This window comes from Podarcis pityusensis, assembly GCF_964106645.2.
Source record: "Podarcis pityusensis genome assembly, chromosome: 8".
In the NCBI taxonomy this organism is placed as follows: Eukaryota; Metazoa; Chordata; class Lepidosauria; order Squamata; family Lacertidae; genus Podarcis; species Podarcis pityusensis.
In genome coordinates this window covers 83759201-83774448 of record NC_138033.1, presented here as the reverse complement: position 1 = coordinate 83774448, position 15248 = coordinate 83759201, and the positions used below count along the sequence as shown (strand labels likewise).

Sequence of the window (15248 nt, the reverse complement as noted above, 5' to 3'; positions counted from 1 at the left end):
TCCCTACAAGCATATTGTTGTGGGGGTTTTTTTTGGGAGGGGCTGTGAAGGTCAGTCAGGATGATGCCTAAGTTTAGACCCTCCAATTCTTGGGGGCAGCAAGGGTCAGAATCTAATAAAGGATTCTATTGTTGAAATAGATAAGTTTCTTGATATGACAAAGACCTTAGGCTGGCCACTTAAGGGTCCTCATCAGCATCCCAAAAGAACAAGCCAGGTTGCAAGAGCTACAACTAAGTGATGGGACCCTTCAAAGCTAAGGGATGGGTCGCTCCTCAGCTAGCTGCTAGGCAGGAGAACAAATAGCCAGAGTAGTTTGTGGGAGCTGAGCTTTTGGACGCAGGCTAGAATCAGGATACACAGAGACCTGCTTGCTCTGTGCTGGAGCCAAAGCTGTGATTAATGGAGAAGAAAGATCTGCTGGGTATGTCGGTGTAAATAAAACCACATACCCTAAAGATGCAACAGGCTCCACTGACCTTCATTCCAGGGAATCTGAACCCTGGCTAAGCATGCAGGAGCCCTGGAGTCTCTCATCGCTCAGAGACGGGGGTAGCATGGAACAATACATCTGGGGGAATTGAGGCTCTTCGATTAGCTCTGAAAGTGAAATAAGGCTGGTGACTTTTTGTTAGGGAATCATTGATCTCAGCTGGCTGATATTCAGCTCCAAGGCTTGCTGGGGTCGTGCTTTGATTCGGGAATGTATGAATGGAAAGATAATAAAATGGAAAACTGCCTCCTTCTCCCCATCCCCAGCTGTGTCGTCCCCCCCAATCGAAGGAGCTTCTGACGATGGTGAAGATGTGAGAGACCGTCTCTCTCTCTCTCTCTCTCTCTCTCTCTCTCTCTCTCTCTGAGCCCCAGCCCATTCCGGGGAAAGCCGAAAGAAGCCTTTTCAGTTCTGCGGCTCCCTTTGCTCAAGGCTAACCACCATCTTAACACAATAATAAGTCAATCCTCACTGAATAATTAAACAGAGAACTTTCATAAGTATTGACTTAACGTGACAGCAAGTCTATATCGACTCGGGGCTTGCTTATGTAAACACAATCCTGTGTTCGGCTTAGTTAGCAGTTCAATGGGAGAGAACATTCCTTCAATTAAAATCAAATGATGCATGCCCTTCATTCTTCCCTTCCCTCGCTAGGTAATCATGGCCTCTGAGCACAGGTGAGGGGATGCCATGGGGAGGGGCCTCCTCTTCAAGTGCATTTAACCGCTGTGAATTAAAAAGAAAACACGGGCTGTTAAGAGGAAACAACATCACACTGGCAAATACGCAGGTGGGATTTGAAAAGGAAGTTTTGCTAGTGGAACATAAGCCTTTGAGCACAATCCCCCTGGTGGGTGCATTGAAATGTACCAGAGTGATGGAAGATGCTGTCAGGGACCTCCCATTCACTTCAACAAGTCTCACCATGCAAGGAGATGTTGTCTGTGGCTGGCTGGCTGCTGGTTTCTCTGACCCAGCCCTGGCTGGCCTCCTAAGTCAGATATTGTTGTTGTTGTTTAGTCATTTAGTCGTGTCCGACTCTTCATGACCCCATGGACCAGTGCACGGCAGGCGCTCCTGTCTTCCACTGCCTCCCACAGTTTGGTCAAACTCATGCTGGTAGCTTCGAGAACACTGTCCAAACATCTCGTCCTCTGTCGTCCCCTTCTGCTTGTGCCCTCCATCTTTCCCAACATCAGGGTCTTTTCCAGGGAGTCTTCTCTTCTCATGAGGTGGCCAAAGTATTGAAGCCTCAGCTTCACGATCTGTCCTTCCAGTGAGCACTCCGGGCTGATTTCCTTAAGACTGGATAGGTTTGATCTTCTTGCAGTCCATGGGACTCTCAAGAGTCTCCTCCAGCACCATAATTCAGAAGCATCAATTCTTCGGCGATCAGCCTTCTTTATGGTCCAGCTCTCACTTCCATACATCACTACTGGGAAAACCATAGCTTTAACTATACGGACCTTTGTTGGCAAGGTGGTGTCTCTGCTTTTTAAGATGCTGTCTAGGTTTGTCATTGCTTTTCTCCCAAGAAGCAGGCGTCTTTAATTTTGTGGCTGATGTCACCATTTGCAGTGATCATGGAGCCCAAGAAGGTAATTGAGATAGACACCCACAAATCTCCACCTGCACTCTATGGCCCCACTGCAGTCCGATCCAGCACAGGTGGTCATGTTTTTAAAAGATAAACACATCTACCTGTGCTGGACTAGACCAAGATTGGTCCATAGAGTGCAGCCTGGTTCAGCTTTGTAGCTCCACCTCTATTAGATTATCACTCCCATCAGCCTGCGGTCCACAATACCCAGAGGGCACCGGGCTGGGGAACGTGAATCTGGAACCACATACGCTTTGTGTTTGCTGCTGCAGGCACACACTTCCAAAAGATGCAGGCGAATCCAAAGTTTCAGGGGACCACAGGGGCATTAGGCTTCCAGAAGACAGATGAGCAAAAAAGCCAAAGAGCTAGAACTATAGTCTAAGGGACTTGGATACAGTTTACTACAAGGATAGACAGACAAAATAGGTACCGTGTCTTTCAAAGGTCAGGGCATTAAGAGAGACACTGTAGTGAACAGAGGGCTACACAGATGACATCTCTGGGAAAGGTTACACTTCTTCATGGCCTACATTCCCCAAAGGAAAGGCTTCTTCTTAGCAAGATATAGAACAAGATGACTAGAAAGGAGCTTTTTTGGCAGGAGCTTTTTGTGGAGGAAGGAAGCAAAAGACCAAAGCAATTGTGCCAGTTCAGCAGAGTCTCTCTCTCTCTCTCTCTCTCTCTCTCTCTCTCTCTCTCTCTCTCTCAGTTTTGGAGGCTCCCAAAACATCCGTTTGAACAGTTGGCTCAATTACCTTCCTCTGTATAAAATAAGAAACTCACTTAATGTTCCTTGTAGATTTTATAGTTGTTTTTTATGGGCTGCCATTCTCAATTCTATTTGCCATTTGTGACGGAAAGAAATCTGCATGTGTGGTTCATGGACTTGCATGAGAACAGTCCAGATGATCTCACCTAAAGGTGTGCATTTTAATGCATACATTTTGAGTGTGTGCGTTTTAACACATGCATGCATATATAATTTTATTTGTATGCCACCTTTCCATACTTTAAACTAGGCATGGCCAAACTTGGCCCTCCAGATGTTTTGGGACTACAACTCCCATCATCCCTAGCTAACCGGACCAGTGGTCAGGGATGTTGGGAACTGTAGTCTCAAAAACATATGGAGGGCCAAGTTTGGCCATGCCTGGTTTAAACCACGTTCAAGGTGGCTTACAACATGGAAAAGTACATAATTACAATGTAACAAAGTAGTCATAAACAATCAAACATCAAAAAATACACAACCAGTTTGAACAATTCCCACATAAATCACAGTAAGATCTAAAATAAAGATACAAAAAGTAATATCAATTAATTAACAACTACAGTGGTACCTCAGGTTAAGAACTTAATTCGTTCTGGAGGTCTGTTCTTAACCTGAAGCTGTTCCTAACCTGAAGCACCACTTTAGCTAATGGGGCCTCCTGCGCAATTTCTGTTCTCATCCTGAAGCAAAGTTCTTAACCTGAGGTAATATTTCTGGGTCAGTGGAGTCTGTAACCTGAAGCATCTGTAACCTGAGGTACCACTGTACACAGAACCTTAAGACCAGGGCTACTCCAAATGTTGGTCTCCACTGAGCCAATACTTCTGGAAGATAGAATCTCTCCAAGTCAACCTGCAGTTTCCTTAGCCCAAATTTGCCCAATGAAAGCCATTCTGTAATTGTCCTCTCCTTCCAGACACCCAGCTCCCCTCAGCCCTTTACTTCTGGGGACTCTGCAGATACTTGCAGGTCTTGGAGAAGCATAAGAACTCTTAAGCATAAGGACATAAGGAGAGCCTGCTGGATCAGGCTGGTGGCCCATCTAGTCCAGCATCTTGTTCTCACAGTGGCCGACCAGATGCCTCTTCTGGGAAACCTGCAATCAGGATTCATGCACAAGAGCCCTCTCCCCTCCTGTGGTTTCCTGAAGTTGAAGCTTTGGTGTGGCCACCCTGGCTAGTGGCCTGACTCCATTAATTTTTGTCTAACCTCTCTTAAAGCCATCTAGGTTGGTGACCATTACTGCCTCCTGTGGGAGGGAGTTTCAGAGTTTAATGACATGCTGTGTGAAGGACTTTTTCACCTGTCCTGAATGTTCTGATCTTAAACTATACTATGAATCAGCCGCTTTTTGTTGGCTGAAAGATTGGCTACTTCTTGAAAATGTGGACATTTTAGATCTAGAAGGTTTTGATAATGTCTTTGGGTGGCATGCATATTTATGGTATGACAAAGTCAAAGCGCATAAGGCCTTTAAGAATCATATTGTCAGGAAAGCATTATTCAATGTTTGGGTGAGATATAAGGATTTGTTGGAAAGTAAAACACCAAGGTGGCTATCACCAATGGAGGCTAAGGCTCTGAAAAAAACAAATATGGAGACAAACTGGCCAAAATATTGTGAAATTTTAGAACAAGTTGGAGATAAATTAAAATTGCAGAGCTTTGACAAATTAAAAACTAAAGTTCGAGATTGGCTGCACTATTATCAAATAAGGGAGGTTTTTAATTTTGATAAAAAGATTGGCTTCCAGGAGGAAAAATCTAAACTGGAAACGGAATTGCTAGAACCTAAAACTAAAAATCTGTCAAGAATTTATAACTTGCTGTTGAAATGGAATACACAGGATGAAATGGTTAAATCTGCTATGATTAAATGGGCGCAAGATGTTGGGCATAATATCATGTTTGCTGACTGGGAATGGTTATGGACCACAGGTATAAAATTTACGGCTTGTAACGCCTTAAGAGAAAATATAATGAAAATGATTTACAGGTGGTACTTAACCCCAGTCAAGCTAGCAAAAATTTATCATTCGCCTGATAATAAATGTTGGAAATGTAAAGAAAATGAAGGTACTTTTTTCCACCTTTGGTGGACGTGCCCAAAGATCAAGGAAGGCCTTCTGGGAAATGATATATAATGAACTAAAAAAGGTATTGAAATATACTTTCTTGAAGAAACCAGAGGCCTTCCTCTTGGGCATGGTCGGCCAATTGGTGCGAAGGGAAGACAGGAATTTCTTTATGTATGCGACAGCAGCGGCAAGAATACTTATTGGGAAATACTGGAAGACACAAGAATTGCCTACCCGAGAAGAATGGCAGAGAAAAGTGACAGACTATATGGAACTGGCTGAGATGACCGGCAGAATTCGAGATCAGGAAGAAGGGTCGATGGAAGAAGATTGGAAAAAAATTAAAATATATCTTCAGAAATACTGTAATATAAAAGAATGTTAGAAAAGGTTGGAGAAGAATATTAGACCGTATTGGCAGACAGAGTATAATGGAATAAGTAAATATGAAGTGTAAAATAAAGATAGAGGAGAATTAAATACTTTCGAATGTTAAAATAAGTAAATGAAAAGAAGGTTAGAAGGATTTGCTGGAGATACGATTCAAACTAGAATACAAAGCAGAGAGGTGAGAGGAAGTCACGGAAATAAGTAAATGGGAAAACGGTTTTAAAGGTTTAATTTGATTTTTTGTTACCTTTTTATGGTGATTTTTTGTCTTTTGTATTTTTCTTTTGTATTGTTTGTTTTTTGTATAAGATGTATGTGATTTGTTTTTCTTTTTCTACTTTTTTCTTTTTCTGTAATTTTTAAAATTGGAATAAATATTCATAAAAAAAAATAAATTTGAATGTTCTGACACTCGGCTTCACTGGATGTCCACAAGCCATTTACTCCTCCGATTATGGTTAGGTGTTAAGTGGTAAATAGCCAGCACTGTGATCCCCAGTATTACTGATTGATTGATTTCATTGATGGCCACCTTTTTCTCTGAGGAGCTCTAGGTGGCATACATTGTCCTCTCCATCCCTCATTTAATGCACCTGCTGCTTATTTCTCCAGATCTCCTCCCCCTTGACACCTCCACTCTAGACTTGCTCTTCCATTATTTGATTGCAATACCTAGCTCATTATTTTTACTGTGCACTTGCACATCTATATATCAGCACATGCACACAGCACTTCAAATCCAGGCATGCTTTGAAATACAGGCCTGGGCTGGTTTTACAAGAGCTGGACCAGTGGTGTAAGGGATAAGGCATCTGACTATGGACAAGGAGATTGTAGCTTCAACTCCTGTGTGGCTCCATGGTTGAGAGCCAGTGTTGTGTAGTGGTTGGACTAGGGAGAGACCAGGATTCTGATGTCCCCATTCAGCCATGAGGCCCACTGGGTGGCCTTGGGCCAGTCAGTGCCTCTCAGCCTAGCCTACTTCACAGGGTTGTCTGGGGGATAAAATGTGGAGGGAGAGAAGAAGAGAAGAAGAAGAGTTTGGATTTGATATCCCACTTTATCACTACCCTAAGGAGTTAAACCACAGAGCCTAGGGCTTGCTGATCAGAAGGTTAGCAGTTTGAATCCCTGCGACAGGGTGAGCTCCCGTTGCTGGGCTCTGCTCCTGCCAACCTAGCAGTTCGAAAGCACGTCAAAGTGCAAGTAGATAAATAGGTACCGCTCCGGCGGGAAGGTAAACGGCATTTCAATGCGCTGCTCTGGTTTGCCAGAAGTGGCTTAGTTATGCTGGCCACATGACCCAGAAGCTGTACGCCGGCTCCCTCGGCCAATAAAGCGAGATGAGTGCTGCAACCCCACAGTCGGTCATGACTAGACCTAATGGTCAGGGGTCCCTTTACCTTTAAGGAGTCTCAAAGCAGCTAACATTCTCTTTTCCCTTCCTCCCCCACAACAAACACTCTGTGAGGTGAGTGAGGCTGAGAGACTTCAGAGAAGTGTGACTAGCCCAAGGTCACCCAGCAGCTGCATGTGGAGGAGCAGAGACGTGAACCCGGTTCACCAGATTACGAGACTACCGCTCTGAACCACTACACCACACTGGCTCCATGTGGGCCATCTTCAGCTTCTTGGCAAAGAAGGTGGGACAGAAATGCAATAAATAAATAAAAATAAATGCCATGCGAAGCTCAGGGGGTTCTGCAGTTTAGGCCAGTGCTTGATCATGGCCCTGTCCCATGACAGAGGCCCAGGGATCCAGCCACTTTGAGCGATGTGTGCTCTTTGTTTGCCAAAGAGACATTCTCAGCGAGTCCCGGCCAAGTCAAATGGTTCCAGAAGGAAAGTACATTCATGTAATGAGTTCATCAAAGAGGAACAACTGGGAGATTTAATTTTGAAATGGAGCCTTTGGAAGGCAGCCTGCGTTTTTCATCTGTTTTTCTTTATACCTTTCTCAAAAGTATTTCAGGAAAGGAACCCAACCAAGTTCTTGGACTCTTCTCCTGGCCTCCTGGCCTCCCTTCAGCATTAATCCCGTTTTCCAGAACCTCAGCCAGGTCCCCCTTCAGCTTTGAAGCCTGGACGGGACCACCTGCCTGCCCCAGGAGTGCTTCAGTGGCAGCTTGGCTTGACTTCTCCATGCCACCACACCCAGGAACTTGTCTCAGGGCTCCTGGCCGAGGCACTTGAAAGACGGAAACCTGAGAAGACCTGGAATGGCTCCAGGAAGGTTTATTCCTGGCAGTTAAAATCTCATCCAATAACTGTGAATTCATTGTGCCTAATGGAAAGAGCGACATCTGGCTTGGATATTACGGAAAGATTACCAGCTGGCCTGTCATGTATTGTGCAAAGAATAACATTTGCCTTGGAGGATGCTACAAGCCAGGAGCAGGACCTGGTGGGGGTGGGGGTGTGACAAATTTCTCTCCTTGTTGGCAATGAGCTTATGATGCTTCCTGGGGCAATTGATGTGACCGACTCTGATCCTGGGATCAGGGACGCAGCAGAAACTGAGCACTGAGATACCCACCCAGGGAATGAATCTGTGAAAATGCAACATGTACTATTTCTCCAGATTTACACCTGAGGGTTGATTGATTGATTGATTGATTGTACCCCACCTTTTCCCTTGACACAGACCTCAAGGCTGCTTATAGATCAAAATAGGTAAAGGTAAAGGGACCCCTGACCATTAGGTCTAGTCGTGACCGACTCTGGGGTTGCAGCGCTCATCTCGCTCTATAGGCCGAGGGAGCCGGCGTACAGCTTCCGGGTCATGTGGCCAGCATGACTAAGCCACTTCTGGCAAACCAGAGCAGCGCATTGAAATGCCGTTTACCTTCCCGCCAGAGCGGTACCTATTTATCTATTTGCACTTTGACTTGCTTTTGAACTGCTAGATTGGCAGGAGCTGGGACTGAGCAACTGGAGCTTACCCCGCTGTGGGGATTCAAACTGCTGACCTTCTGATCAGCGAGTCCTAGGCTCTGTGGTTTAACCCACAGTGCCACCCGCATCCCTCTGCACACTCTTGGGTGGCTGCTTGGCTGATCAAGCAACTACAATGGTACCTCGGGTTACAGACGCTTCAGGTTACATACGCTTCAGGATACAGACTCCTCTAACCCAGAAATAGTACCTCAGGTTAAGAACTTTGCTTCAGGATGAGAACAGAAATCGTGCTCTGGTGGCCCCATTAGCTAAAGTGGTGCTTCAGGTTAAGTACAGTTTCAGGTTAAAAACGGACCTCCAGAATGAATTAAGTACTTAACCCGAGGTACCACTGTATTTTTAATCTTTGTTGGAAGCTGCCTAGAGTGGCTGGGGAGGCCTAGCCAGATGGGCAGGGTACAAATAATAAATTATTATTACAGTATTATTATTATTATTATTATTATTATTATTATTATTAATGAACTTCCTGATGGTAAGAGCTGTTCTGCAGTGGACTCACTCGCAAGACGGTGACCTCTTCTTCGTTGGAGGTTTTTAAAGATAGGTTGGCTGGCCATCTGTCAGGGATTCCTTAGCTGTGTTTCCTGCACCACAGGGGGTTGGGCTAGATGGCCTCTGGGGTCCCCTCCAAACCTTGCAGTTCTATGATTCAGTTCTGTGATTCTATGCAGCAAACGAGATGCCACAACGCTGCAAAGCCAATTCAATTTGGCCGCGTGAAGATGTCACTGAGGGTTAACTGGAGAGAAAAGACAGCCAGTTGTCAATGAAGGAAGTGCATAATTTCACAAGAAGGACGTGGGGACCAAATGCTAAGAGTGGCTTTTTTTCTTTTTTTGCACTGCCAGAAAAATTTATGAAAAGCTGTGAGTCATTTCAGCCCCGCTCTAGTTTCTGCGCTTCCCTGGGTGATGGTCTTCACGCCTCCGTGGTCATCTCGGACATAGATCTTCCTGGCAGCTTTCTCTGCCTTCTCTCGCTCACGGTGTGAGGTCCAGGAAGAGCCACAAAAGGGTTGCGAATATGACTTGTGACATGATGACCACCTCCTGCAGCCGTCCAGACCCTTGACTGCCTTTATTCTTTGTTCTTTATTCTATTTTATTGATTTGCGGACTACAGCCAAAAGTGCAAACGTAACAAAAAGGGCAAAAAGAGAGAGTCAGAAATGTAAACCGTAAAGCCTGGAAGGGCAAAAGTACAAAGATAATAAAATCATAGAAATGTAGAGATGGAAAGGGACCCAAAGAGTCATCTAATTTGAACCTTGCGAAGCAGGAATCTTAGTTAAAGATGCAACATAGCTCCAAAGGGATAATAAAGTATTAACTCACAAAAACATTCCTTTTTAAAAAACAAAAAGATTCATAAAAATAAAAGTATTCTTCATCTGTGAGTTTCATCATTACTGCGAATAAAAGGTGGAATCTACACACATATAACAAAACACTGTGAACATCCTTTTTTTCTAAAAAAAGGTTTTGAAAAATGTATTGAATTTTGCATAGCTCACTATCGCCACCTGGTGTCACATTTGTACATTGCGCTTTACAACAAATTTTAAATGTTTTATTTGCAGCTGTATAAATGTGTCCAAAGTTTTGTATATGCTTAAATGAGTCAGACATTTGCTGGTGGCACTGAGTGACCATGTGCCTCCATATTTGTATAAGAAATAAAATCATGCCATATGAACGAACTTTCTTATGGTAAGAGCTGTTCGAAAGTGGAATGGACTCCCTTGGAAGGTGGAGAACTCTCCTTCATTTCAGGTTTTTAATCAGTGGTTGGACATCTGTCAGGGATGCTTATCTCTGATTCCTGCATTGCTGGGAATAGGGCTAGACAATATTTGGGGTCCCCCTCAAATCTGCAGTTCTATAGTTCTATTATATATAGCAAAAAAAAAAAAGGCCAGTCGAACCCTGCCCTTTAGATATTTTGTTTATGAGATACCTTTGCAAGAAGGACCATTTGCAAATCCTTGAATACCAGCAATCAAAATTACAGTGGTGCCTTGGTTCTCAAACACCTTGGTACTCAAACAACTTGGAACCCAAACACTGCAAACCCGGAAGTAAGTGTTCTGGTTTGCGAACCTTTTTCAGGAGCCAAACGTGCCCCATTTTGAGTGTTACGCTGAGGTCTGTCTGTTTTTGCTGCTATTTTGCCTTTTTGTTTTTGCGGCTCTTTTGTTTTTGTGACTGTGTGGAACCCAGTTCTGCTACTGACTGATTGATTGTGTGACTGCAGTATGTTGTTCATTGCTTTCATTTTATGGATCAGTGGTCTTGTTAGATCATGGGTAGGCAAACTAAGGCTCGGGGGCTGGATCCGGCCCAATCGCCTTCTAAATCCGGCCCGCGGACGGTCCAGGAATCAGCATGTTTTTACATGAGTAGAATGTGTGCTTTTATTTAAAATGCATCTCTGGGTTATTTGTGGGGCCTGCCTGGTGTTTTTACATGAGGAGAATGTGTGCTTTTATTTAAAATGCATCTCTGGGTTATTTGTGGGGCATAGGAATTCGTTCATTTTCCCCCCAAAAATACAGTCCGGCCCCCACAAGGTCTGAGGGACAGTGTACCGGCCCCCTGCTGGATAAGTTTGCTGCATTAGATAGTAAAATTGACCCCTGCATTAGATAGTAAAACTCATGTTAAATGGCTCTTTTAGGGGTTGTTTTTAAAAGTCTGGAACGGATTAATCCATTTTACGTTACTTTCTATGGCTTTGGAACGGACTTCCGGAACTTAAGTTTGACAACCAAGGTACCATGGCACTAAGATTAAAGGTCTTCCAGGATTTGGCAATACCATGCTTCCCTTCATCTCCTCTCTCTTCCCTTCACCCTGACTCTCATAAACAACTTGCTACTTCTTGAGCAGGGCAGTATTTTAACTTTCCTTCCCCTTTCCTCCCTTGTCTTTGTCACCAGGTCAAGACTGGCAGATTTCCACACGAATTGCCAAGCCTCTTTCCAGTCGCTGACCAGCTGCCCTGGGGACAATTACCAGGCTTGTCTTGGTTCCTACGCAGGCCTAATAGGTGAGTAGCATTAATGGGCTCATCCACACTGAAGCCAATGCTGTGTTGAAACTGCTTGTTGTGTCTTGTATTTTTATTTTTGGCAGTGTCCACATGACATCCCTTTTGTGATACATAGATAGCAGTCAAGTACAACATTCCTAGTTTTCCTAGAGTGGACATGAAAGGGGATGTTTGGTCCAGCCAGTTGGAACTTCCTGTTTCCTCCTGGGCTGGGACAAACTTCCTTTAGCATGTGACTAGAGGTGGGCGTGACCTTACCTGTGCAGGTAACAAAAGCATAGGGCATGCAGCCCCCCTTCTTTCTTCTCTTTGCCTTCTCCGTCGCAAGACCAGCAGTTTTTTTAGCTAGAAATGCTCTGTTAGCTTTTAGCCAACAAAGAGACTATCTCCATATGGGATAGTTCCACATGTATATAGTCTGTAACTAAGTTTGCCTTCAGGGATCCATCTGTGAACTGAATGTGTGAGTAAACTTCTTTTATATAGTTTACACAAGGTTGTGTCATGTCTATTCTTTTAAAGAGGAATATAAGGGAAATTACCAGGAATCTTATATTGAGAAGCTTAAACAAGCTTGCAACAAGCTAACCGCTGTGTGTTTAAAAGGGGAATGTAAAACTCTGCTAAGTTACAGAACTTGCTAGTGCAAGTTAGGAAGGATATTATTAAACAATATATCCTCTCCTGCCTCCCTGAACATTCCCACACCTTCCAAGTCTACAGCTGGATTCCTCATTAAAATAATGGTTTGTACTCTCCCCACCCCACCCCACCCCCAAAATCAGATTTTACTCAGCCATGTATAATCTGATACGGGAAGACAATCCAATATAGAATTGCATGTTACCCCATTGTCAATTTTGTCACTTGAGGCAAAACAGAAAGGCTTCCATCCACCTCCCTCCTCTGCTCCTACCTGAGGCTATCAAGTCACAGCTTGTGCAGCAGAACAACATTAGGAATGTAGGTTCATGGACCTTTCTTATCCCAATTAGCTGCACACAGCAGCTGACCTCTTTCTGCCCCTCTTGCAATGAAAAGACCATCTGATGGGATGTGATAGCCATCTTCAAATATCTCAAGGCTTGTCACATGGAAGATGGAGCAAACTTGTTTTCTCCTGCTCTGGAGGGTAGGACACGAACTGATGGATTCAAGTTACAAGAAGGGAGATTTTGACTGATCCTCAGGAAGAACTTTCTGACAGTAGGAGCTGTTTACCAGTGGAATGGATTCCATCAGGAGATGGTGGAATCTTCTTCATTGGGCATTTTAAAGCAAAGCCTGGATGGCCATCTGTTGAGGATGCTTTAGTTGAGGTTCCTGCATTGCAGGGGGTTGGACTAGATGACTCTTGGGGTCCCTTCCAGCTCCATGATTCTATGTTAAGTAAGTTTAAGATGCTCTGCTTGCAGATGCAAGGTCTCAATCATGCATTGTTCCATGCAGGGATAATACCGGCAAAATAGTCTTGGGTAGAAAATACAGCCAGAGTCAGACAAGTGGTCTAAGTGTAGAGGTAGCTTAAGCACATGGCAGAAAGGAGGAGGAAACAGTCTTTGTTTCCTCTTTGGAGAGGAGGAGCATGACTTAACTGAGTCTCTCTAGCAATACAATATAGTCCTTAACCCCTTCATGTACTAACTAGGAGTCGTGCGTAGTTCTGTTTGACTGCAATCTCCCACAATATCATGGGGCAGCCCAGAGCTGGGTCTGTGAGATACACAATGATGCTTAAATTGAACCCTGGGGGTCCAGTACCTGATGTGTGCTGGACAAATGGAGCAGGGTTTTGAGAAGGGAATTACAAAGACGGTGGCATTTGCCCATCCCTCTGTGTGTAGGGGGGGGGGGACACGCGTGGCGCTGTGCATTAAACCACTGAGCCTAGGGCTTGCCGATCAGAAGGTCGGCGGTTCAAATCCCCGCAATGGGGTGAGCTCCCGTTGCTCGGTCCCTGCTCCTGCCAACCTAGCATTTCGAAAGCACGTCAAAGTGCAAGCAGATAAATAGGTACCATTCTGACGGGAAGGTAAACAGCATTTCCGTGTGCTGCTCTGGTTCACCAGAAGTGGCTTAGTCATTCTGGCCACATGACCCTGAAGCTGTACGTCGGCTCCCTCGGCCAATAAAGCAAGATGAGCGCCGCAATCCCAGAGTCAGCCACGACTGGACCTAATGGTCAGGGGTCCCTTAACCTTTACCTGTGTGCTTTACCCTCTCCCTTCTTGGACAGGGTTGGACATGACACCCAACTATGTCGACTCCAGCACTGCCAACCTCGTTGTGTCCCCGTCGTGCTCCTGCCGGGGCAGTGGCAACATGGAGGAAGAGTGTGAGAAGTTCCTGAAGGACTTCATGGAAAACCCCTGCCTGCGTAAGTCATTCTGTGGTCCCCAGAGTAGAAGTTGGCCAGAGGGAGGTTAGGGCTGTTCTCAAACACCGTGGAGCCTCATGTGTGTGTGTGTGTGTGCGTGAGAGAGAGAGAGAGCGCCACATGTAATGGTGGAGAGGGCTATTGATGGCTACTAACCATAATGTGATCAGGCCAATGGCCCATCGAGTCCACTGTGAGAGCAGGATGCTGGACTTGATGGGCCATTGGCCTGATCACGTTATGGTTAGTAGTCATCAATAGCCCTCTCCACCATTACATACCATGTGCCACTTTTGAGAAACTCGCAAGCAGGATCTGAGCACAAGAGTTTCCAGCAACTGGAATTCAGAAGCCTTGCAGCTTCCAACTGTGGAGGCAGAGCTTAGCCTTCATGCCTGGCTAGTAGCCCTCGCTAGCCCCCTCCTCCATGAATTTGCCATCCAGTTGGTTGCTGTTACCGTCTCCTGTGGTTGCAGTCATTATATGACATTCATGTGGGGCTGCAGGAAGCAATGGGCAGGTCAGAGAGGGGTGGGTCCCCAACCGGGAAGCCTGATAGGAAAGGGCATGGAGGTGATGTCGAGGAGGAGCTTTCGTTGTTCCTTCAGTAAAGCTGTCTGTTTCCCTCTCCAGGAAATGCCATCCAGGCTTTTGGCAATGGCACAGACCGGCCTCTCCCGCCGATTCAACACATCACCTTGCCGCCCAAGATGGAGACATCAACATACGACGCCAATGACAGCAACACCATCTATGACACAGGTGTGACCACCACTTCAGCCTCCATCCAGGTAAGTCCTATGAGAAGGCATCCCTGCATCCCTTCATGGCGACTCAAGAGCACAGGTTTGCTTAGCAGGTGTGCTGGTCCTGTGGGTAACCCGAGAGGCGAGGTCCAAGTCCGGTCCAAGGTGCATCGTGGAGGCAGTCCATAGTAGCTGAAGCTGGGTGCAGGGCAGGGAGCCGGGTGAAGTCAGGAACAGGCTTCCAAGCAGGGAGCCAGGGCAGGTCAGGAGCTCAGGCAGGAAAGCAGGACAGGGTTCAGGCAGGAACTAGCAACCAACAATGTTGCTCCCACAACTTGGGACTGGGGCTGGCCGGCTTTTATCTGCCCTGAGGCATAGGGCAGCCCCCATCTTCTGGTGACTTGCCTCTCCTGGCCTGGAGGCGAGCACTCCTCCTGCAGGAACTTAGTTCCCTCCGCCTCTCTGCCCTGAGCCTCTGCAGCTCAGGAGAGGCTGGAGGGTTACCGGACCCAGAGGCAACCTCAGCTTCCTCTGACGGGGCTGAGAGTGGAGCACCTGCAGGCAATGGGTCCTCCATCACCTCAGGAGCCAGAGCAGACTCAGCTGATGCCTGCACCTGAGGACCCAGCACAGGTGAGGACCCTTCAGGCTCATGCCCCAGCCCCGGCTCAGCTGGTCCTGGAGGCGGGGAATCCTGTGCAGGCTGGGATCCCTCAGGTTCAGCATCCAAGTCCGAATCCCAGGCCATCACAGCAGGTCACAGAGTGTGGAGTC

At 45.9% G+C, this 15248-nt stretch overlaps 1 protein-coding gene across 1 annotated transcript in view; it reads left to right on the top strand.

Annotated features, from left to right (window-relative positions):
- Positions 1-15248, top strand: part of GFRA2 (GDNF family receptor alpha 2) — an 83502-nt gene that overhangs the window by 55085 nt on the left and 13169 nt on the right. Inside the window, exons 5-7 of the mRNA XM_081017465.1 lie at positions 11239-11348; positions 13588-13728; positions 14362-14519. Coding sequence (XP_080873591.1) covers positions 11239-11348; positions 13588-13728; positions 14362-14519 — 409 coding nt within the window. The remainder of the gene's footprint in view (positions 1-11238; positions 11349-13587; positions 13729-14361; positions 14520-15248) is intronic.